The sequence below is a fragment of the Hemitrygon akajei genome, chromosome 6 (genome assembly GCF_048418815.1).
Source record: "Hemitrygon akajei chromosome 6, sHemAka1.3, whole genome shotgun sequence".
Lineage (NCBI taxonomy): Eukaryota > Metazoa > Chordata > Chondrichthyes > Myliobatiformes > Dasyatidae > Hemitrygon > Hemitrygon akajei.
Window position 1 is genome coordinate 96,513,370 of NC_133129.1, and position 25,683 is coordinate 96,539,052.

General features: G+C 45.1%; 1 protein-coding gene across 4 annotated transcripts in view; it reads left to right on the top strand.

Annotated features, from left to right (window-relative positions):
- The first annotated feature begins 3,634 nt into the window (after positions 1-3,634).
- taf6 (TAF6 RNA polymerase II, TATA box binding protein (TBP)-associated factor) overlaps positions 3,635-25,683 on the top strand; it is a 69,662-nt gene continuing 47,613 nt past the window's right edge. For 3 of the 4 annotated variants that reach the window (XM_073048940.1, XM_073048944.1, XM_073048943.1), the window contains exons 1-10: positions 4,077-4,133; positions 4,660-4,834; positions 8,131-8,217; positions 11,063-11,216; positions 13,844-13,900; positions 16,205-16,324; positions 20,415-20,557; positions 20,659-20,736; positions 23,014-23,115; positions 25,484-25,666. In XM_073048940.1, the coding sequence (XP_072905041.1) occupies positions 4,679-4,834; positions 8,131-8,217; positions 11,063-11,216; positions 13,844-13,900; positions 16,205-16,324; positions 20,415-20,557; positions 20,659-20,736; positions 23,014-23,115; positions 25,484-25,666 (1,080 nt within the window). In that variant the 5' untranslated portion in view covers positions 4,077-4,133; positions 4,660-4,678. Of the gene's footprint in view, positions 3,738-4,076; positions 4,134-4,659; positions 4,835-8,130; positions 8,218-11,062; positions 11,217-13,843; positions 13,901-16,204; positions 16,325-20,414; positions 20,558-20,658; positions 20,737-23,013; positions 23,116-25,483; positions 25,667-25,683 lie in introns of those variants that run through there. The other variant, XM_073048942.1, reaches the window with a different exon arrangement.

A 25,683-nucleotide genomic window follows, 5' to 3' on the forward strand; every position in this document is an offset into this window, starting at 1 on the left:
ATAAAATTGAACCCACAATCTACAGTACTGTGCAAAAGTCTTAGCACATATATATATATATATAGTTAGGATGTCTAAGACTTCTGCACAGTACTGTACTTGTCAACATGGAGCAGAGAGTGAGTTTGTAAATCTGGCGGGAGCAAAGGGTGTTGGAGATGGCGAAGGTGGAGTGCCATGGGAGGGGTGTGGGACAGGTGGCAGAGAGGGTGTGCCGGGGGCCCGGTGGTGAGGGTGCCGACAACAGTCAGCCCTGAGACACCAGGCAAGGTCATTTGATTCCAAGCAAATGGTTTATTGACAGAATGTGCCTCGCGTTCTCTCCCCTCTCCCCCTTTTCTCAACCATAACTTCCATCTCCCTAGCCCCTTCCCACTCTCATTCCACAATAGACCCATATCAGAATCGGGTCTATCATCACGCACATCTGTCATGAAATTTGTTTTCTCATGCGGCAGCAGTACAGTGCAATACGTAAAATCGCTACAGTACTGATGCACCATCAATAACCCTCAGAGACGGGAGGCAAACTATAGGCTTTTATTAGCTGCAAAAGACCATGATTAGCAGCAAGAGACCACCACACAACATCCTGGAGACTGAGGGACACGGCCATAGTGGGGTGTGTCAGGAATGGACAGGAGGAGGAGTATAGGAAACTGATACAGGACTTTGTGATATGGTGCAACTCAAACTACCTGCGTCTCAATGTCACCAAGACCAAGGAGATGGTGGTGGACTTTAGGAGATCTAGGCCTCATATGGAGCCAGTGATCATTAATGGAGAATGTGTGGAGCAGGTTAAGACCTACAAGTATCTGGGAGTACAGTTGGACGAGAAGCTAGACTGGACTGCCAACACAGATGCCTTGTGCAGGAAGGCACAGAGTCGACTGTACTTCCTTAGAAGGTTGGCGTCATTCAATGTCTGCAGTGAGATGCTGAAGATGTTCTATAGGTCAGTTGTTGAGAGCGCCCTCTTCTTTGTGGTGGCGTGTTGGGGAGGAAGCATTAAGAAGAAGGACGCCTCACGTCTTAATAAGCTGATAAGGAAGGCGGGCTCTGTCGTGGGCAAAGTACTGGAGAGTTTAACATCGGTAGCTGAGCGAAGGGCGCTGAGTAGGCTACGGTCAATTATGGAAAACCCTGAACATCCTCTACATAGCACCATCCAGAGACAGAGAAGCAGTTTCAGCGACAGGTTACTGTCGATGCAATGCTCCTCAGACAGGATGAAGAGGTCAATACTCCCCAGTGCCATTAGGCTTTACAATTCAACTGCCAGGACCTAAGAACTTTTTTTTTTTTTTTTTTTAAAGCTATTATTAATGCTTTTTGAGTTAGTGATTTAGATGCATATCATATTATTACTGAGTTAAGTATTGTATGTAATGAGTTTTTGCTACAACAAGTGTATGGGACATTGGAAAAAATGTTGAATTTCCCCATGGGGATGAATAAAGTATCTATCTATCTATCTATCTATCTATCTATCTATCTATACAGGGGTCTGTGGGAGGAGCCACAGGAGCAGTCAGTGGGGGGGCCTGTCCAGACAGGTATATGCAGTTCACCACAAGTACTGTGTACAGTACATATATACACATGCCCCATGACCCTTATTGTCTGCCTCATTACAATGTTTTCCGTAACTGTAGCAACTTATTCAGCATTCTGATAATGTCCCACCTCTGCACTATGCAATGAATTGATTTATATGAATAGTATGCAAGTCTTACTACTTGTGATAATACTAAACCTAAAAAAACGCACTGGGTCTTTTGTGTTTATATATTAGCTTGAATAAAGCTTATTGTTGAAAGAAAACAAATTGACCAATATAAATTGAGGGCAGTAGTAAGGAGATTTAGGAAGTTTGTGGCAGAACCAGACCAGAAGGAGATCGGAAAAATTAACAAGGAGATTGCTGAGTCCATGAATTCAGGGAAAGGTCTTGGGTTCCCAATTGGATAGGAGACACTAAAGAATTCAGTTACTGCAATCTGAAGCAAAATGGAAAATGCTGGAGAAATTCCCAAATGTTGGAGGAACTCAGCAGGTTAGGTGGCATCCATGGAGAAGGTAATGGACAATTAAATTTTGTGTCGAGACCCTTTATCTGGACCAATTAGACTAGGGTGCTCTTGGAAATGAGCGACCAGTGGCAATTTAATTCATGAGCATGCACTTGAAATGGAAGGAGGGCCAAAGAGAGATGCTGGAGAAACTGATTTGACAATTCCCTAGTTTTTTTGGCATATGAAGATTAGCTTTATGGAGAAGATCCTGAGAGGCAGGATTTATGAACATTTGGAGAGGCATAACATGATTAGGAATAGTCAGCATGGCTTTGTAAAGGGCAGATCGTGCCTTACGAGCCTGATTGAATACTTTGAGGATGGGACTAAACACATTGATGAAGGAAGAGCAGTAGATGTAGTGTATATGGATTTCAGCAAGGCATTTGACAAGGTATCCCATGCAAGGCTTATTGAGAAAGTAAGGAGGCATGGGATCCAAGGAGACATTGCTTTGTGGATCCAGAATTGGCTTACAGAAGGTAAGGAGTGGTTGTAGATGGGTTATATTCTACATGGAGGTTGGTGACCAGTGGTGTGCCTCAGGGATCGGTTCTGGGACTCTTTAATGATTTTTGTAAATGACCTGGATGAAGAAGTAGAGGGATGGGTTAGTAAATTTGTTGATGACACAAAGGTTGGAGGTGTTGTGGATAGTATGGAGGGCTGTCAGAGGTTACTATTGGACGTTGATAGGATGCAAAACTGGGCTGAGAAGTGGCAGATGGAGTTCAACCCAGATAAGTGTGAAGTGGTTCATTTTGGTAGGTCAAATATAATGACAGACTATAGCATTAATGGCAAGACTCTTGGCAGTGTGGAGGATCAGAGTGATCTTGGGGTCCGAGTCCATAGGACACACAAAGCTGCTGTGCAGGTTGACTCTGTGGTTAAGAAGGCATATGGTGTATTGGTGTAAATCAATCGTGGGATTGAGTTTAAGAGCCAAGATGTAATGTTGCAGCTATATAGGACATGGTGACAGGTATGTATTCTCATAATAAATTTTACTTTGAACTTTAGTCTCCATAGTATCCAGGACACCTTCAAGAAAGGTTGCCTCTAAAAGGCGACGTCCATCATTAAGAATCCCAATCCCTCAGGACATACCTTCTTCTCATCGCTACCATCAGGAAGGAGATACAGAAGCCTGAAGACACACACTCAACGATTCAGAAACAGCTTTTTCCCCTCTGCCCTCAGATTTCTGGATGGATATTGAGCCCACGAACACTACCTCACCAGATTTTTAAAATTTTTTGCATGTCTTAATAGAATTTCTCTGTTATTAGGTAGTGTGTTACAGTATACTGCTGTCACTTACATGATTCTGAATGAAGCTGCAATGTGTGTACCTCCAACAAACTATTTTAATCGTCACTCTTTAAACTGCATCCTCAACTCTTGTGTAGGCTGTTGAGTGGTACACTGACATTTTAAGAGGTTGACATTTTGTCCCAATAGTTACCCCGTTGGAGTTCATCCAATGCAGTGACAATACAGTAGTCATTTGCAGACCCGCAAATGTCAATCAATTCATGACCCCGCCCCTGCAATGACGTCGTCAGAATCTCCTCGAGAGCTCTGACTGCTGCGCAGATCCCTGGGCGCCTTGTTTTTTTACATTGATAATTTTGAGGCGAGCCGTCAGTAAATATGGTAAGGAAGAAGCAAACATTTATTTTTATCATCTTCTTGGGTCGGTGTAGAGATCCAAATTCGTGAGATAAAAGTAGATTTGTTCTCTAGTCAAACTGTAGGAACTGAAGCGGTCACGTGGGCTGCGGACGCGCTCTCCCCCGACAGATCCTCACAGGCGGATAGTTTTCTCCAAACAAAAAATAAAAATTGTCCACACAGGGACAATTGAGCAATTGTGAAAAGGGTACCTGAAAGATAAGGTTTTATTATTTGAAACGGATATTTTTCAGTCCGGGGGGAAGGGCTGGTTGTACATGGCTCAGTGGTGACGGGATTTAATTTCTATTCACCTGGCAGGTCCTGGGCGGGGGGCGGAGGCAAGATGGCGGATTCTGGCGAAATGGCGGCGCGTCGGTGAGACGCGGAAAGGGGGGAGAGAGTATTAGGAGGGTGGATGGATAGAGGGACGGGATGCAGTGGAGAGGGATGGATGGAGGGAAAGGTAGTAGGAGAGAGGGGAGGACAGGGAAGTAGAGGAGGGATGGAGGGCGGGATAGATGTAACGAGAGGAAGGATAGGGAGGGAGTGCAGAGGGGTAAGATTGGGACAGAGGGAGGAGTAGAGGCAGGGATAATGAGAGGGGCTGAGTAGATTCAAGAGTGTTTGTCATTTTTCATTGCAGGAGGTAAAGGAGAATGAAATGATTGTTACTTCGAATTTGATGCAGCCTTGAAAACAATAAATATAAAATCCATTCTCTAAAACAAAATGTACAAATAACAAATGTTGACTGTGGTTCTATATACATAAGATTGAGAGCTCTCTCTCCTTCATTCTGCTCCTGTGTGTTGTCTGTTCTCAGTATAGTGGCATAGTGACAGGTCACCATGTTTGGCAAGCTGTGACCTGTGTGTCCCCCCCGGCCCTGTTTGTTTTTCAGGCTATGACCGGAGGTTGGCATGGCGGAGGAGAAGAAGCTCAAGATCAGCAATACGCTGCTCCCCACAGAGTCCATGAAAGTTATTGCAGAGTCCATTGGGATCTCCCAACTCTCCGAAGAAACATGCCAAAGTTTGACTGAGGAGGTTAGCTACAGGATCAAGGAGCTGGCACAGGTAAACCAGCTCAACACCTAGCCGGGGTTTTTTATTTGGATCAGAATCCCTCTTCCATGTTGTGGAAAACCGAAGTGGCAGTGGTGGATGAATAGATAGAAATGGAGTAGAGTCTTTATCCGCTCAGGACTGCCCCACAACTGAAATGACCGTGGCTGATCTGAAGAATCAGATTTATGATCACTTAAATACCATGAAATTTGTTTTGCCAAGCATAACAGTGCCAAGTCATAAGAAGGTGGTGTTCATTTTGGAAATCTGATGGCAGAGGGAAAGGACCTGTGTCTGGATCACTAAGTGTGGGTCTTCAAGCTCCTGTGCCTCTCCAACGGGAGTAACAAGAAGAGGGTGTATGCCTGATGGTGAGAAATCTTGGTAATGGATTCCACCTTCTCGAGACATTGCCTCGTGAAGATGTACGCAGTGGTGGAGAAGGCTTTGCCCACGATGCATCTGGCTGAGTCTGCAATCCTCTTGAATCTTCTTCATTGCCCAGCAGTTCCCCCTGAATTTAACACAAGCCTAATCTTATGACAATTTGACCAATTAATCTATTTGGTACGTATTTGGATTGTGTGATTAAACCCATGTGGAGGAGAAAGTACAAACTCCCTAAAGGCAGCGGCAGGAATTGAACCCGGGTTGTCGGTACTGTAAAACGTTGTGCTAACCATGCATCCTCAGAATCAGAAATTATAGAATGAAACAGCACAGAAGTAGGCCCTTCAGGCCAGCTGGTCTGTACTAACCAAGATTCCCATCCAAGTTGGTCCAATTTGCCTGTGTTTACCACTTTTCCTGTCCGTGTACCTGCCCCAGTACCTTTTAAATGGTGTTAATGTACGTACCTGAAGTTCCACCTGGGCGAAGAAGAGAAGGCACAATAGCTGCTTTGAGAAGTCACCAATGATTGCTGCTGTTGCTCGTTGACCTCACTTACAGTGCTTAAAAAATTATTCACCCCCCCCCCCCCTGGAAGTTTTATCGTTTTACGACATTCAGTCACAGTGGATTTAATGAAGCTTTTTTGACACAATCAACAGAAAAAGACACGTGTCAAAGTGAAAACAGATCTCTACAAAGTGATCTGTTAATTACAAATATAAAACACAAAATACTCAATTGCATAAGAATTCAGCCCCTTCAAGTCAGTATTCAAATTGCACCTTCGGCAACAATTACGGCCTTGAGTCTGTGTGGATAGGTCTCTATATCAGCTTTACCTATCTGGATACTGCAATTTTTTTCCCCATTCTTTGCAAAACTGCTCAAGCTCTGTCAGGTTGCATGGGGTTCGTGAGTGAACAGCCTTTTTCAAATCCAGCTACAAATTCTCTTTTGGATTCTGGTCTGGACTCTGACTTTGCCACTCCAGGTCATTAACTTTGTTGTTTTTAAGCCATTCCTGTGTAGCTTTGGCTTTATATTGAAATATTGTCTTGCTGGAATACAGATCTTAGAAACATAGAAAACCTACAACACTATACAGGCCCTTCAGCCCACAAAGCTGTGCCAAACGTACCTGTACAGGAGTCTCTTAAAGACCCTATTGTATCCGCCTCCACCACCATCACCAGCAGTCCATTCCACGTACTCACCACTCTCTGTGTTACCCCTGACATCTCCTCTGTACCTACTTCCAAGCACCTTAAAACTGTGCCCTCTCGTGATAGCCATTTCAGCCCTAGGAAAAAGCCTTTGACTATCCACACAATCAATGCCTCTGATCATCTTATACACCTCTATCAGGCCACCTCTCATCCTCCTTTGCTGCAAGGAATAAAGGGTGAGTTCACTCAACTCCTCCCCAATCCAGGCAACATCTTTGTAAGTCTCCTCTGCACCCTTTCTATGGTTTCCATATCCTTCCTATAGTGAGGCGACCAGAACTGAGCACAGTACTCCAAGTGTGGTCTAACCAGGGTCCTATATAGCTGCAACTTTACCTCTTGGCTCCTAAATTCAATCCCATGATTGATGAAGGCTAACGCACCGCATGCCTTCTTAACCACAGTCAACCTGTGCAGCAGCTTTGAGTGTCCTATGGACTCGGACCTCAAGATCCTTCTGATCCTCCACGCTGCCAAGAGTCTGCCATCAATACTATATTCTGCCATCATACTTGACCTACCAAAATGAACCACCTCACACTTATCTGGGTTGAACTCCCAAGCTGCAGTTCTCTTGCAGACTGCATTAGGTTTTCCTTCAGGATTTCCCTGTATTTTGCTGCATTCTTTTTGCCCTCTACCTTCACAAGCCTTCCAGGGCCTGCTGCAGTGAAGCATCCCCACAGCATGATGCATCCGTACCATCATCTTTCACAGTAGGGATGGTGTGTTTTTGATAATGTATGGTGTTTGGCTTATAAACATAATGTTTAGTCTGATGGCAAAAAAGCTGAATTTTGTTTCTTTCAGACCATAGAATCTCCTTCCAGCTGGCTTCAGAATCTCCCACATGCCTTCTGGCAAACTCTAGCCAAGATTTCATATACTTTTTTTTAAACAGTGGCTTTCTCTTTGCCACTCTCCCATAAAGCTGTGACTGAAGCACCCGGGCAACAGTTGTTGTAAGCGCAGTCTCTCCCATCTCAGCCACTGAACCTTGTAACTCCTCCAGATTTATCTATTGGTGGCCTCCCTCACTTGTCCCCTTCTTGCACAGTCACTCAGTTTTTGAGGACGGCCTGCTCCAGGCAGATTTACAGCTGTGCCATGTTCTTTCCATTTCTTGATGATTGACTTAACTGTACTCCCAGGGATATTCAGTGACTTGGAAATTTTCTTCTATCCATCTCCTGACTTGTGCTTTTCAATAACCTTTCTGCAGAGTTGCTTGGAGTGTTCTCTTGTCTTCATGGTGTAGTTTTTGCCAGGATACTGACTCTCCAGCAGTTGGACCTTCCAGATACATGTGTATTTTTACAGCAATCAATTGAAACACCGTGACTGCACACGGTCTCCAAATATGTATCTCTGTTTAAGTAATTATGTGACTTTTAAAACTAATTGGCTGCACCAGTGATGATTTGGTGTCTCATTTTAAAGAGGAGGGGTCAGTACTTGGGCAATCAGTTATTTTGTGTTTTATATTTGTAATTAATTTAGATCACTTTGTAGAGATCTGTTCTCACTTTGACATGTTCATCAGTGTCAGAAAAGTCAAATTAAATCACTGTTAATAAATGTTGTAAAACAATAAAACATGACAACTTATGGGGGAGGGGGTGAAGGGGTGAATCCTTTCCACAAGCATCATTCTAATGGGAACATTGTGTTTCACTCCTCTCACAGGATGCACTGAAGTACATGTACCATGGCAAACGCAAGAAGCTGACTACAGTGGACATCGACTGTGCCTTGAAACTGAAGAATGTTGAGGTGAGTAGTTGGGCCAGTGTCTTTACTGGAAGGCCTAAATAGAGTGTGTGGAGCGGATGTTTCTAATAGGGGGGGGGGAGTCTAGGACCAGAGGGCCCAGTCTCAGAATAGAAAGATGTCCCTTTAAAGCTGCAAGATTCAAAGTGCATTTATTATCAAAATATACAGTCCTGAGCGTCATCCTTCCCACAGACAGCCATGAAACAAAAAAACACCCTGGAATCTGTTCAAAGAAAACATCAAACACCCAACGTGCAAAAGGAAAGAACAAGCGGTTTCATGCAGAAGGCAAAAAAATGAGTGAAAAACACAATATAAACCATCAAACAACGGAATCATTGAGCCAGTTTAGGAATGTTCAGTTCAATTTAGTGCTGCGTCGTTCATTGATTGCAGGCCCTTTAGAACAGAGATGAGGAGTTTCTTTAGCCAGAGGGTGGATAGTCTGTAGAATTCATTGCCAGAGATGGCATATTTTAAAGTGGAGGTTGACAAGGCTGTCAAAAGGGAGAAGGCAGAAGAATGGGGTTGAGAGGGAAAATAAATCAGCCACGATTGAATGGCAGAGCAGACTCCATGAAGCGAATGGCCCAATTCTGCTGTTATGCGAACATTAGAAAGTTTTAGACAAGAACAGGCCATTCAGCCCAACTTAGCATGCCAGATGTCTATTCACATGGTGTTGAAATAACTATCATTTAGATTTGAAAGTCTCTAAGGTACTACTCTCAACTGGTAGTTTGTTCCATGTGTCCACAGCTCGCTGTATAAAGAAATGCTTCCTGATGTTAGGCTGAAATCTTCCTTTAACCAGTCTCCACCTATAACCCCATGTCCTTGATGATGGATTAATTGTGAAGTAGTGGCTGGCGTTCACCCTTATAGATTTTGAACACCTCTATCATGTCTCCTCACTCCACTTGTACCTAGCCTAAAAATATTTAATTGTTTCAATTTTTCTTCATACCCTGCAGACCTGGAATGAGTCTAGTTGCCCTTCTCTGAACTCTCTCCAGTGCTTTCACATCCCTCACACAATATGAAGACCAAAATTGTACACGGTATTCAAGGTGTGGCCTTATAAGCACATTATACAGCCGAAGGCGAATGTCTGTAGACTTGAACTCCACTGGTCGCATTATATAGCCCAATATTCTATTAGCCTTCCTAACCATATCTGTGCATTGTCTAGATGTTGATGATGATGAGTCTACGAGGACACCTAAATCCTTCTCATACAGAGCATTTGCTTACTCAAGACCCCACCCCATTTTATATTTATATTTAATATTTCTAATTACTATTTTTCCATTTACTTACATTAAATTTTATCTGCCCACATCTGGATTGTGTTTAGATCTAACTGTATTGTGCCTTATGGTTCAGAAAAAGGTGTTTATGAGTTCATGGACTGTTCAGAAATCTGATGGCAGAGGGGAAGAAGCTGTTTCCAGATCATTGAGTGTGAGTCTTCAGGCTGCTGTACGACCTCCCTGATGGTAGATTAGGGAGGGGAGAAAGTGATCATGTACTGGTTGGGTATTACTGCTGCTGAGGGGATTCTCTTTCAGCCGATACACAGTGACGTTGGGTTTGCTGGTTCAAGGACCCCTACCTGCCCCGCCCCATCTTATTCACAGACTGCAACTCAGGACTGCATTTGACCCAGTGTGCCTCTACAGAAACTTTGTAAGCCCTGTCCACCTCTGCCAAACTTTATTCCCAATTTTTAAGGAACACATCCAACTCTCTGTGGAAAGTTGAAGTAGTTTTACTTCCTGTGCTCCTTTCTGGCAACATTGTGACTCATAGGGAGCCACAGTAGCGTAGTGGTTAGTACGACACTATCACAGCCCGGGGCATTCCCGAGTTCGGAGTACATCTTCAGTGCCGTTTGTAAGCAGTTTCTTCGTTCTCTCATGACCATGTGGGTTCCTCTGGGTGCTCTGGTTTCCTCCCACAGTCCAAAGACGTACTGGTTAGTATGGTCATTGTAAATTGTCCTGTGATTAGGCAAGTGTTAAACAGCTGGGTTACTGGGCAGTGCAGTTCATTGGGCCAGTAGTGTCAGCTCTCTGTTGTAAAGAAATCAAGCCCATCAAATCTGCATGAACCATTGACACCCATTTATGCTAGTCTATATAAATCCTTTTTTTTGTATTTCTCTCAAATTCTCCCCCTCATCCATACATTTGGGGGGTGGAATTCACGGCAGCTAGTTAACCCATCAACACAGTAGTTGTTGGGATGTGGGAGGAAGCCAGACCACCTGGGAGGTAACCTACGCAGTCACAGGGAGAAGCTACAAAGTCCACAGATCAGCAGACACATGCAAGCACACCTATTCTGCCAATTGGAGACCGTGGCACTTGGGCAGCCCAGTGACCTAGTGGGTGGAATCGCTTCCTCACACTCTAGAGACCTGGGCTTGATCCCAACCTCCGGTGTGGCGTGTGTGCTTTCACCTTCTCCCTGTGCCGTGTCGGTTACCCCCCCGAGTACTCCAGTCCCCTCCCACGTCCCAACAACAGTGGGTTAATTAGCCACTCATTGAAGTGTGGGTGACAGGTGGAATCTGAGAGGAATGTGGAGAGGATCAGATTAGGGTTAACGGGAATGAGTGTATGGCAGTTGTCTGTGTGTGTGGGGGGGTAGTGCTGAAAAGCCCGTGACCTTATAAATTCTTTCTGTGCACCAGTTCCCTGCATCCCATCTCCTTCCTGGTCATTGCTTGCTGGCGAGGATGCGGGCATTGGGGGTTGGTGGGTCTGTATGGCAAAGTGATGATGTGAATCCCCTGGGCACCAGTAACCCCCCCCACCATTGTCTCGTTGCTCCCCACCAGCCACTGTACGGCTTCCACGCACAGGAGTTCATCCCCTTCCGCTACGCCAGCGGGGGAGGACGTGAACTACACTTCTACGAGGAAAAGGAGGTGGACCTCAGTGACATCATCAACACGCCCCTCCCTCGCGTGCCTTTGGATGTCTGCCTCAAAGGTGAGTGCTGCCCGCCAGCCCCTGTATTTCTATCTTACGTCTCCCACATGGGTCTACTCTCCTGGTGGACAGAACGAAGCTGTGGAGTCAGGTGGCAGACAGACCTCCTCATTCCAGCAGCTAGCCTACTGCTTCCCATACATTGCAGGGTGGTTCACGCTTGACTGTACTCTTTTCCTAGATGCTGCCTGGCCTTTCCATTCTCCTTATATCTACAGACCTCCCTTCCAGGAAACATCCTGGTGACTCCAAAATGTGCAGATGCTGGAATCTGGAGTGACACAAGATGCTGGAGGACTCAGCAGCTCAGGCAGAGAGGGAAATGGACAGTTACCTTCTCAGGTCGAGACCCTTCATCTGGACTGGAAATGAAGGGTCTTGGCCTGAAATGCCAGCTGACTATTTTTCTCCATAGAGATTGCCTGACCTGGTCCGAACATCCAGTTGAATCTCTTCTGCGATTCTTAGAGTGGAGGAACAGGGAAACTGTGGGGTCCGCATCCATAGATCCCTCACGAGTTGGTGGTTAAGAAAGGGTTGGCCTTCGTTAGTGGGATTGAACTGAAGAGCCGTGAGGTAATGTTGCAGTTCTGTAAAACCCTGCTTAGATCACACTGGGAGTAATGTGTTCGGTGCTGGTTGCTTCATTATAGGAAGGATGTGAAAGCTGTAGAGAGAGAGTGCAGAGAAGATTTACCAGGATGCTGCCTGAATTAGAGAGTGTGTTTTGTGACAATTGAGTGAGCTGGAGTTTTTCTCTTTGGAACAAGGGAGGTTGTGAAATGACTTCATAGAGGTGTACAGGATGATAAGAAGCATAGATAGTGGCCAGCCAGAAACTACTTTTTCCCAGAATGAAAATATGCTAATGCAAGGGGCCATAATTTAAGGTGATTGGAGGAACGTCTAGGGCAAAGTCTTGGAGCCTTACCATTAATTGAGGGGTCTGTGGCCCTCAGATTGGGAGCCGCTGGTCTAGGAGGATGTCAGTTTTTTATACAGAGTGATGGTGCATTGAACACACTGCTGGGGTGGTGATAGACATTAGGGGCATTTAAGATGCTCTTCAATGGTCACGTGGATGAAAGAAAAATGGAGGGCCATTGGGGAGGGAAAGGTAAGATAGCCGGCACCACATTGTAGGCGGAAGGGCCTGTACCCTCCTGTACTGCTCTGTGTTCTCTTGGAGAAAGATATTGTTAGGGAGCAGCAGCAGACTGCAACTCTTTCAAAGCCACTGCACCATTCACTGTCAGAATTAGGTTTGTTGTCGCTGACTTCAAAGACATAAGTGCTTAAGTGACACAAATTTTACTGTTTTTGGCAGTGATACAGTAAAGAGACATAAAATTGCCAATAATTACACAAATAGTGCAAAAAAGAAATAATAACATAGTGTTCATGGGCCATTCAGAAATCTGATGGCAGAGGGGAAGAAGCTGATTCTGAATCGCTGCTTGTGGGTCTTCAGGCTCCTGTACCACCTCCCCGATGGTAGTAATGAGAAGGGGGCATGTCCCAGAAAGTGGGGGTCTTTAGTGGTGGGTGCCACTTAATACCAGTGTGTTTCAATAAATAAGGGCATTTGGTCAGCACCTTGCACTGGACTTGCTTAAGATATAGTGGTTGCAGTTGCAAGGAGGAGATTGAAAACAAGTAATTGGAATGCTGCAGATTGTTCACACTTCGTGTGTCAGTAGCCGGACTCTGCTCTATAGTCCAGCCCCGAATACGCCTTACCTCTTCTCTACTGCTGCTCCCCCTCCACTCAGACTTGCGCAAGTGCCCTATGGTGGCCCTCCTCCTGAAATGTGTCCCTCTCGGTCTCCGTGAAGGCTTGCCAGCAATGTCAGTGAGAGTTTTGTACAACAGTACAGTGCAGGAGTAGGCCCGTCAGCCATGATGACCGATTAAACAGCCCCCATCTGCCTGTGCACGATCATATCCCCCATCCTTGTCTCTTCACGTACCTGTCAGGAGGCTGCTCAAATGTCGCTATCACATCTGCATATACCACTAATCCGGCACCCACTATTCTCTTCTCTTCCCCACCCCCCACCTTAAATCTATTTCTTCCAGTGTTTGACATTTCCACCTTTGGGGAAAGAGAGTCTGATCATCTACCCTGTTTATGGCTCTCATAATTTTATAAACTTTCCTCAGCCACTGATGCTGAGGAAACTTCCATGGCTGATGCTCTCTAACCAAGGCAATGTCCTGATGAAACTCTTAGAGTCGTACTGTGTGGAAACCAGCCCTTCAGCCCATCTGATCCATGTTGAAAAGATGCCCATCTAAGCTGGTCCCATTTGCCTGTTTAGGGGCCACACCCCTCTAAATCTCTCGTAGCCATGTACTTGTTCATGTTCTTCTGCACCCTTTCCAAAGTCACAGCCATCACTGATTGGAACTCAACATGATATTCCAAATGTGGCTTACCAAAATTTTACATAACTCTAACATGACTACCTAATTTTTACATTCAGTATCTGACCCACGTCAGTTATTCTGCAAGTACCTTAGCATCATTTATGCCACCCACCCGCCCAGGGGCCTCCAGTGAGCATCATCGGGAAGGGGGAAATGGAGACCTACCAGATGTTAACCTCTTGCTATTTACCTTCCAGCTCACTGGCTCAGTATCGAGGGAGTGCAGCCTGCCATCCCGGAGAATCCACCACCTGGTGAGGATTTTAAGTTCAAAGTAAATTTATTATCGAAGTACATTTTGTGGGCATATTCAATAAATCAATAATAGAATAATAACCATAACAGAATCAATGAAAGACCACACCAACTTGGGCACTCAACCAAAAGACAACAAACTGGAAATACTGTACAGAAAGAAACAAAATAATAATAATAAATAGAGAATAAGTACCTAGACCATAAGATGAAGAATCCCTGAAAGTGAGTCATTTCACCTGAAAGTGGGAACATTTCAGTGATGAAACATGTAAAGTTGAGTGGAGTTTTCTCCTTTGGCTCAAGTGCCTGATTGTTGAAGGGTAATAACTGTTCCTGCGGTGTGAGTCCTGGGCTCCTGTATATCACTGAGTGTTGCCTGCCTGTTTGGGTTATATCAGTAAGTGAATGAGAGCAGATTGTTTGGTCCTTGCTGCACCTTTCAATAAGATCCTCTTGGCCACTTTCCTCCTGTCCCCTGTCCACTTCTCTCTCACGTTGTGATATTTGGGATGCCCTATGTCATTGATATTTTCTGATTCAACATACAGTAATTATTATACAACCTAGAGGTTTGTCTCCTAACAGGCAGCCACAAAACAAAGGAACCCAATAAGAACCCATTGAAGACAAAAGAAGACTATCAAGCTCCCAATGTGCAGAGACACCCAAATAAAACTAAATCGTACAAACAATAAAAACGAGCAAACAATATTCAGGACCGAAGTTCACGTGGCCAGGCATCACTGCAGCTGATCCAGAAGTCCACTAGCTGCAGGTCACAGCCTCAGCCCAACACAGAGACGAGCAAACACCACAGCAGTGAGAAGAACCAGACTGCCCCTTGCCTCTGACCCCGACCTTAAATTGGCCCAGCGCTTAAATTGTCCAAATCTGGGGAAGTTCCTCACTCTCTCCCACTTTGATACACCCTTGGGCTCTACTGCCTTGACTTAGCCAGTACCCAGCCTTTCCAATTTGACTCAGCTCTTAAAGTTGATTAAACTTCACTTCACCGTGAATGCACCATCCCTCTACATCTGTATTGCCGCCCATTAACTGGGCTCTGAAAACTCTCATTTGTTCCTCAGGTACATTTTATTTACTTGAGCACAAGAACAGCATGGCAAATGGCATCGAACTGTTCTGAAGAGTGAACAAAGGAATGCCATTTTTATACAGAATTTGGATACAGATATAGGTCCAATAGAAACTCTGTGCTCTTCTGAATCCCATCATTTGCATATATAATTACCAATCATAACACATATTTCAGGTGTAACCAATTAAATCTACGTGTTAAAGACGAGAATTAGTACAATAATTGTCCAATAGTAAGCGTTGGCCTAGAATCCTTCATTTGTATCTGTATCTTGTTTTGATATGCTTGGTGACCTTCGGTCCAAGGCTTGAATAGAAAGACTGTACAAAGGATTCAAGATTATAAAGATTAAATTTACTAGTCCAACATACATGGAAACAGTGAAATGCATCGTTTGCATAGGTAACCAACACAGTCTGAGGATGTGCTAAGGGCAGCACACAGTTGTCACCATGCTTCCAGTGCCAACATAGTATGCCCACAACGTACTAATCCTAATTTGTACGTCTTGGACTGTGGGGAGGAAACTAGAGCTCCTTGAGGAAACCCATGTGGTCATGGGAACAACAGACAAACTCTGTGCAGAACAGCTGTAGAATTGAACCCGGGTAACTGGCCGGCATTGTAATAGCATTGCGCTACTGTGTAGTATTCAGTTTGGGTGACTCCACTGGGCCTGCGCCCCACATCAGGAGGATCTGATGGCCCCACCAGTTCCCCAGCGCACACATCTGCCTGACCCTACTCGGTGATATTTCTTTTGCCACTCCCTGACCTTCAACTGAAAGCTTAATTTTGTTTTTTATTGCTCAGTGTTCTGATAAAGAGTCTCCAACCTGAGACATTACAGTTGCTACCAGACACAAGGAGCGTTTCCACCGTGTTTCACATTTCTAGCAACTTTCATGTTCATGTTGATTGTTCCCTCAATTATTCGATTAAATTAATCTTCAAGCACTGATTCTTTTGCCCGTTCTGTCTCTGGTTTATTGTTGGTTATATCACAACTATTCAGAATATAACATGCTCACTATGATGTTTGTTTGACTTTTCTCCCTCCCTCTCCCCCTCCCCACACCCTAACCTCCCCCTGCATCTTCCTATACCCTCCCTCATCTCTCTCCATCTTTCTCTAATTTCCCCCTTGCCCCTTCCACTCCACTCCATACACCCCAATCTCCCTCCTTCTCCCTCTCCTCAGCTCCTAAAGAGCAGCAGAAGGTTGAGTCCACTGAACCACTGAAGGTCATCAAACCAGGTCAGGAGGAGGAAGGTCAAGCCAAAGGCAAAGGTCAAGGGACCACGGCCGCCGATGGCAAAGGTAAGTGTGCCAGTGACTGGACTCTCCAGGTCAATGAGCTATCGTTATTTCAGTGCACTGGACCTGACCCAAGGACAGTGAACACAATTGCTGTCCCTGGGGCAGCAGACGCGATTCTAAGTTCTCAAGAGGTGACTATGAGCTGTTAGTGGAAAAGTGAGTAATAACCTCAATACAAATGAAGTTAGTCCAGAGAAGCAAAGCTTTATTCTCCCTGGTCACCATCTCCCCAAACATGGGGATTTTTCAACCTTTTCAACTTTTCACTTTTCAGCCTGGTCGCTCTGTTCTTCTCCTCATTCCAACCCTCTAAACACCACATCTCCCTGGCAGTGTCTTGCAGTCACGTGTGGAGCAGTTGCAGCATCAAGCCATTATGCATCTGGACAGATTTCTATGGTGCAGGACTTGGACCTTGTGGAAGGATGAACCCCACATAAAATGAACCATACAGTGCCTATGAAAGGTATTCACCACCCCTCTCCCCACCCCCCAGAAGTTTTCATGTTGTACTGTTTTACAACATTGAATCACTGGATTTAATTTGGCGTTTTTGACACTGATCAACAGAAAAATACTCTTCTGTGTTAAAGTGAAAACCGATCTCTGCAAAGTGATCTAAATTAATTACAAATATAAAACACAAAATAATTGATTGCATAAGTATTCACCCTCTTTAGTATGACATACCAAATCATCACTGGTGCAGCCAATTGGTTTTAGAAGTCATATTGTTAGTTAAATGGAGATCACTGTGTACTCAAGGTGTTTCAATTTATTATCATAAAAATACACCTGTATCTGGAAGGTCCAGCTGCTTGGTGAGTCAGTTTCCTGACAAAAACTACATCATGAAGACAAGAGAACACTCCAAACAACTCTGCGAAAAAGTTATTGAAAAGCACAAGTCAGGAGATGGATACAAGAAAATTTCCAAGTCACTGAACATCCCTTGGAGTACAGTTAAATCAATCAACAAGAAATGGAAAGAATATGGCACAGCTATAAATCTGCCTAGAGCAGCCTGACTTCAAAAACTGAGTGAGTGTGTAAAAGGGGGACGAGTGAGGGAGGGCAACAAGAGACCTATGACAGCTCTGGAGGAGTTGAGTTGGGAGAGACTGCACATACAACAACTGTTGCCCTGATGCTTCACCAGTGGCAGCTTAATGGGAGAGTGGCAAAGAGAAAGCCACTGTTGAAAAAATTCATATGAAATCTGAGGTAGAGTTTGTCAGAAGGTACGTGAAGACTCTGAAGTCAGCTGGAAGAAGGCTGTATGGACTGATGAAACTAAAATTGAGCTTTTTGGCCATCAGACTAAATGTTATGTTTGCTGTAAGCCAAGCGCTGCGCATCATCAAAAACACATCATCCCTACCGTGAAGCATGGTGGTGGTTGCATCATGCTGTGGGGATGCTTCACTGTGGCAGGCCCTAGAAATCTGGTAAACGTTGAGGGTAAAATGAATACAGGGAAATCCTGCAGAAAAATCTGATGCAATCTGCAAGAGAACTGGGACTTGGGAGAAGATTTGTTTTCCAGCAAGGCAGTGACCCCTAGCATAAAGCCAAAGCTACACAGGAATGGCTTCAAAACAAGGTTGAGGTCTTGGAGTGGCCAAGTCAGAGACCAGACCTCAATCCAATTGAGAATTTGTAGCTGGATTTGAAAAAGGCTGTTCACTCACGATCCCCATACAACCTGGCAGAGCTTGAGCAGTTTTGCAAAGAATAATGGGGAAAATTGCAGTGTCCAGATGTGCAAAACTGATAGAGACCTATTCACACAGACTCAAGGCAGTAATTGCTGCCAAAGGTGTATCTCCTAAATATTGACTTGAGAGGGGTGAATACTTATGCAATCAATTATTTTATGTTTTATATTTGTAATTAATTTAGATCACTTTGTGGAGATTTGTTTTCATTTTGACACAAAAAGAGTTTTTTCTGTTGATAGTGTCAATAAAAGCCAAATTAAATCCTTTGTGATTCAATGTTGTAAAACAATAAAACATGAAAACATTGATGCACCATCAATAACTCTCAGAGATGGGAGGCGAATGATAGGCTTTTATTAGCTGCAAAACGGAGCACGGCATCTCGGAGACTGAGGGGGGGAGCAGTGCCTCCAATCGCCTTTATACAGGGGTTTGTGGGAGGAGCCTCAGGAGCAGTCAGCAGAGGGGCGTGTCCAGACAGGTATACATAGTTTACCACAAACTTCAAGGTGGGGGGGGGGGTGAATACTTTCTATCAGCACTGCATGACCTCAGCCTGACGCCAGCATGTGGACAGTGCGTTGTTCCTGGTGCTCAAGGTAACACAGGATGCAAATTCTCTCCTGCTGAGCAGTACAGCATGGATGCAGGGTCCTCAGCCCAACCAATCCCTTTCAGTCTCGGGGCCTCGGCCCTCTATGTGCTGATTAAATTATATTACTGTACCCACCCCAACCACTTCCTCAGACATTGGACAAATCTGAATTGTTTTTTTCTGAGGGGGAGACCTGAAGGAAGTTTATAACGTATGAGAGGCACAAATGGGTTAGATGGTCAGAGTCGTTTTCCCAAGGTGGAAATGTAAGATGCTAGAAGGTAAAACTCCAAGGGGACCACAAACTTGTTTGGAGGCTTGCATGCCTCTGACCTGGGGAGTTATGTTGGCTGGAGTCAGGGTTTATCCTTTGGCTCTTGGTAGGGTTACCCATGCCAAAAAGGTCAAAGGGTAGAGGCCAGACCAAGAGTGGTCCACCAGTCCTCCAGGTTCGAGGGGTTCAGCTCAGGGCGAACAACCCTGACTGGTAAAACAAAATTGTTACCGAAATAGCAATGAAGAATCCTTCTACTGAGTACGTTGATATTCCTGAGTCTCCACCCCAGACTCGCCTGAGTGACAGTAGTGAAAGCTGAGAGGATGCTACTACACGATGACAGAAGCCCTGAACGCTGTCAAGAGACAGAGATCCTTCATTGCTGCCCTAAACACCAGCGGCTTAACAGGCAGAAAGTAGGAAGGCCTAGCTTTAAGTTAAGAGAGGGAATGTTTAAAGGAGATATGTGAAGCACAGTGAGTGGTAGGTGCTTGGACCACGCTGCACCTTGCCCCACCCATTTGCCTTTTCTCACCTACCATTAGGTATGTCAACCCTAGGAAAATGATACTGGCTGTCTACTCCAGGTGCCTCTTGCGATCTTATTAATGTTCAGGCCTTTCCTGTATTTACTGTGATTGCCCACAAGAAAATGAATCTCAGATTTGTATGTGGTGAAATATATATACTTTGACAATAAATTTACTTTGAACCACTCCGGAATATAAAATCCAAGTTTGTCCAACCTCTCCTCATAGCTTATTCTCTGAAATCCAGGCAGTGTCCTGGTAAACTACTTCTGTACCCTCTCCAAAGCCTCCACATACTTCCTATAGTGGGACAACCAGAGCTGTATGCAATACTCCAGATAAGGCCTAGCTAGAATTTTTTTCCTAAAAGTCACACATGCAGGATGCTGGAGAAACACAGCACGTCAAGCACCGAGACCCTTCTCGCCCTGAAGCATTGACTATTTATTTCCATAGATGCTGCTTGACCTGTTGCGTTCCTCCAGCATTTTGTCTGTGTTTTTGATTGCCTGCATTTGCAAACTTTCTTGAGTTTAGAACATTGTAAAGCTTCAACATAACTTCCTGGGTCTTGATCAATGCCTTGAGTAATAAAGGCAATCATTTTATTTGCTTTCTTTATGATGCTACTAACTTGTGCAGATGTCACTGTAGGGTAAAGATTATATTTAAGATTTAAAGTTGAACTTTATCAGATATACATTGAAACATAGTGAAATGCATTGTTTGCGTCAGTGGCCAGAGCAGTCCGAGGATGTGCTCAGGGCAGCCTGCAAGAGTTGCCACGCTTCCAGTGCTGACATAGCCTGCCCACAACTTACCTTGTGCCTTTGAAATGTGGGAGAACACCGGAGCACCCAGAGGAAATCCACACAGTCATGGGGAGAACGTGCAAACTCCTTACAGACAACAATAAGATGTGTATAATTCCTCATCTGAAGGGCAATAACTTATCTCTCATCTGCAGGTAAAGACAAGAAGAAGTCTCTGCTGGACGGTGGTTTGATGAAGCTGAAGCCTCGGACCACGCACGAGTTGTCGGTGGAGCAGCAGCTATATTACAAGGAGATCACCGAGGCGTGTGTCGGGTCTTGTGAGGCCAAGAGAGCAGTAAGATCTTGTGTTTGGAAACAAAGACCCTTTGGGCTTTATGCAAAATTTGCCATATTGTTCCTTCAAAGGGTGACTGCTTCCTTCATTCTCTCCCACAGGAGGCCCTGCAGAGCATAGCCACAGACCCTGGCTTGTACCAAATGTTGCCCAGGTTCAGCACCTTCATCTCGGAAGGGGTGAGGCTCCTTGTATTGCTGCTAATTGATGTTTCTTAAGGTTAGAAGTGGTTTGAATTGACAGGTCTGGTATTGATGGATGACTCCTAAACTTGACCTGAAGTGGGTAAGATGGCAACAAAAATATTCGGGGTGAAACTTCCTCCCCTGCGAGTGGTGGAGCTCTCCCATGGGATCTCCCACGCGCTGCCCTGTAATCCCCTGATCTAACCCTAGCCTAATCACAGCACTTTACAATGACCAATTAATCTACCAACCAATTTGTCTTTGGACTGAGGGAGGAAAATGGAGATCCTGGAGGGAAACCACGTAGTCACGGGGTGAACTTACAGGCAGCGGCAGGAATTGAATGTGGGTAGCTGGGACTGTAAAGCGTTGTGCTGCCCTTAAGCAAGATGAATGCATGCATAGAGAGAACTACAACCTGGAAACAGGCCTTTTGGTCCACTGAGTCTATGCTGACCCATCAACTGATCCTGTTTTATTCTCTCCAGATCCCCATCGGCCCTCCCCAGTTTCCATTCCCTGCCGACCCACTGGGGGCCATTTACAGTGGTCCATTAACCCAACGATCTGCACATTGTTGGGCCGAGAGGGATATGGGCCAAATCAAAGTTCAAAGAACATTTATTTTCATAGTTTCTATATGATAGCCAATCTTGAGATTCGGCTCCTTACGGGCAGCCACAAGACAAAGAAACCCAATCGAGCCCATTTTTAAAAAAAGACCATCGAACATCCAATGTGCAAAAAAAAAACAAATCGTGCAAACAATAAAGGGAATTGCATTCAGAACTGAGTTCACGAAAGTGAGCCTTCAGCTGCGAAACCAGTCATTACTGCAGTCAATCCGGGAGCCCGTTAGTTGCAGGTCACAGCCTTAGAGACGAGTAAACCTCATGGAGCAGTGAGCTGAACACCAGCCCGTCCCTCGCCTCCCACCCCAACACCCTGATCTTTTCAATCTCACGCGGCGCTTAAATCGGCAAACCTCGGGTTGTTCCTCACTCTCGGACCTGGATCCGAGCCTGTGTCCCACCATCTCTACCTGGCTTTGCCCCCAAGTCTGGTCCATCGATGACCAAACGTTGGTTTATTCCCCGCTCTCACCTCCGCCGTTTTGAATCACCTCAACTCCACTCCAGCAACCAAAAGTTGGCTCGTGACCCACTCTCAGGCCCGAAGCCTACCACGCTGCAACCATCCTGCGCCCTTGAGACTTCACACCGCAAAAATGCCGGGCAGGTGAAAAGGTCAGCTCCAAAAGGGAAGTTGCAGGCTGTGATCAGTTCTGAAAAAGTGTTTGTTTAATGCAGTAATTTATAGTTTTTGTTTTGTTTGCTACCAAGCAAGTCATCAGATGGTGTTGGTAAAGCACCGTGAAGCTGGAACCAAATGTAGGCAAATCAGGCTAACATCTTGTTTCTCTGCAGCCCACTCTCACATGCCCATCAGTGCTCCCCGTTTCTGCCCACGACTGGGGTCCAATTAACCTACCGACCCCCTCATGAAGATTAGCTTTGGTTGTCACAGGTACATTGAAACATACGGTGCTGTTTGCATCAGATCAGCAGGGATTGTGCTGGGCAGCCTACAAATGTCGCTACACTTCCAGCACCAACATACGTGCTCACCAACTCACTAACCCTAACCCGTGCGCTCTGGACTGTGGGAGGAAACCCACGTGGTCATGCGGACAGTGTACAAACTCCTTGCAGGCAGCGGTGGCAATTGCACCCCGATGGCTAATTGCAGACGTTGTAGTGGGATTACACTAACCCCTATGCTACAGTGCTGTCCCCATTGGAAGGTGGGAGGAAACACGAACACACAGTGAAAATCCACACTGTCACATGTAAACTCCACACAGACGATACCTTAAACAGGTCTCTGGACCTGTGAGGTAACAGCTGTACTAACTGTGCCACCCACGGTGAAGGAATGAATTATTGGAGATGGGGAATAGTAGAAAACTGGGGTCAGTATAAATACAGGCAGACAGCAGATGACTGAATAGCCTTCATCTTTGCTTGCGATACATTAACTCATAGGGTTCTGACGGGAATGGCGGGGCAAATGCTGAGAGCATGCAAGGGGAACCTAGAACCTTTTCTCTTTACCTTAAGCCTATGCTGTTCAGTTGTTGACTCCCAATACTGAAAAAAAGACTGATTTTTAGACACGGTGGATTCCTATGTTCTGTGTAAAGGGTGGTTTTATTTCTCCTTAATGCCACTTGGAGTCTTTCTGACTTTCCGTGCTCTCCGTGTCCCCCAGGTACGAGTGAACGTGGTGCAGAATAACCTGGCACTCCTCATCTACCTGATGCGGATGGTGAAAGCTCTAATGGACAACCCTACACTCTACCTGGAGAAATACGTGAGTGTCACCATGTCCTCCATTCACCGGTGGCCCTCACTGCGATGAGGTCCCAGAGCACACCCTGGAATGGAGGGGGCTGATAAGGGTAAACTGATGAGGGTAGATAGTGTAGGTAGTTGGAATCTCTCTCCCATGATGGAGATTTCCAAAACTAGAGGGCAGAATCAGATTTATTATCGGCATAGAGTGATCAAAATCAAATCAAGTTTAAATATCATTCAACCATATAGCCGAATGAGACAGCATTTTTCTGGGGCTAAGGTGCAAAGCATACACAGCACATTCAAATAGTGAGAAAGAAGGAAAAACAATCACAAGAAAAAGAAGTAGTCACGTAAGAAAACTGGTCTATAGTCCCAAGACCCTGAGCAACATTCCCACAAATTAATAGTACAGTTCCTGGGCAATCCAGCCTGTCATTCCTCCAATCGAACACTAGAGGGTAGCACTGACTGGAGAGGCCACCATGCTACACCTCTCTGGACTGCAAGCCTGACGCTCGAAGCCTAGCCCTCGCTACGGGGTTGTGTAGTCATAAGACATGATGTTGTGTTGACCTGTATGAAGATGCTCCATGATGAATCCAACTTGTGTCTCCTACACAGTCCGTATTATTACGTAACTGTGAAATTCGTTTTATAGCAGTGCAAGACATAAAAATCTTATTAAATATGTTATGTACCCCGTAACTGGGTTTACAGACCAGCAGAAATAGAAGAATCCGTTGGAGTCTGGTGGCACCGAAAACTAAAGGTGTTTATTAATAAACTAAGCAATACAATATCAAAAATGCAAATATACATATATAACAGGTTAGCAATAATAAACATAGAAGTGTAGGAATAATAATCAACAATATTAAACAAGCTCTATCAATGTCTTAAGGTTAAATGAATTGTCAAAAGAGAATATAGAGTTCAGTTCAGTTCATGTGTGCTGAGGTAGTTGCGGTTGCTGTATTGTAAGTTGTTGGAGAGAGAGAGAGAGAGAGAGAGAGAGAGACTGCAGCCAGCAAACCTTCTGTTATATTCTAATCCCGTCGTACCGTTGTGGTCATTCGGTTATGACCCTCCCGTCCTCAGCCAGACTGTTCTGTGGTGGACTCGTCACTCTGGCATGAGTGGACACACACACAAGTCCCCACCGGCCCTGCTGTAACACTGTGAGTTTTACTGATCGATCTCCTGATTCGGTCCTCGAAGCCCCCACCTTCCTGTGGGTGCACAACACTCATTCAGTGTCCACTGGTGTGTCTGAGGGTGTCTCCCCACACCTGTCTTTTATCCCCACTGAAGGGGTATCAGCCATCCATCAATTCAAAATGATCATGTCCCTCAAACTAGGCCACTCCTGCTGTCTCCTTAGGAATGTTAACGAGCAAAGTAACGTCCTTGCAGTGAAAGGTAAACAATCCAGGAAAAAGCCATAATACATAAATCAACTATGTGTGTCTCTCTCTCTCTTATCTGTAGCAGATGTTCCTGCCTCTGTGCTTCATCTCTCTCTCTCTCTCTCTCATTAGCAGCATAGCAATAGCAATAGTTCATAGTTCTCAAGGGGGGGAAATGGTTAACTCTTCACCCCATTTCCATTAGGTCTGTTCAGCACTCATAACAAATACAAAATAAATCGTGGAAAAAATGGGATAACGAGGTTGTGTGTATAGTTTCAGGGACTAATTCTGATAATAATTACTAATAATTTCTATTAATTCAGTAATAATTCTAATTATTTTGGTCTTTATAAATAATAGCTATAGTTTCTGGTAGGTATGGACTAAAGATGAATAGTAAGGGTGTCAAATGTTATAAGGAGAAAGCAGGAGAATGGGTTTGAGAGGATAATATATCAGTCATTATGGAATGGTGGAACAGGCTCAATGGGCTGAATGGCCTGATTCTGCTCCTAAATCTTGTGGCCTTAAGGACTTCTGCCTGTGTGAGCCTGATTAAGCAAAGCCATTGACTGTTCAGAAATCTGATGGCAGAGGGGAAGAAGCTGATCCTGGATTGTTGAGTGTGGGTCTTCAGGCTCCTGTGCCTGCTGCCTGATGGTAGCATGAGAAAAGGACATATCTTGGGTGGTGAGAGTCTTTAATGATGGCTGCCTCCTTCTTGAGGCACTGCTCCTGAAGGCAACTCCGGTGATGGAGAGGTTGTATCTGTGATTGACCTGGTTGAGTCCACAACTCTCTGCAACCTCTTGCGACCTTGTGTATTGGAACCTCCGTAACAAGCTGTGATGCAACCAGGCCGCGTGCTCTCCACCGTATGTACATGATTTTCTGTTTACTAAACACTTTGTCTTTCCTTCTCCCTCCCGCACTCTCTTCCACATTCGTCCGCCCACCTGCTCCTCCCTCCAGCTGCATGAGCTGATCCCAGCGGTGGTGACGTGCATCGTGAGCCGGCAGCTGTGCCTCCGGCCAGATGTGGACAACCACTGGGCGCTGAGGGATTTCGCCGCCCGTCTCATGGCGCAGATCTGCAAGAACTTCAGCACCACCACCAACAACATCCAGTCCCGCATCACCAAAACCTTCACCAAGGTAAGGGTTACCCCTCT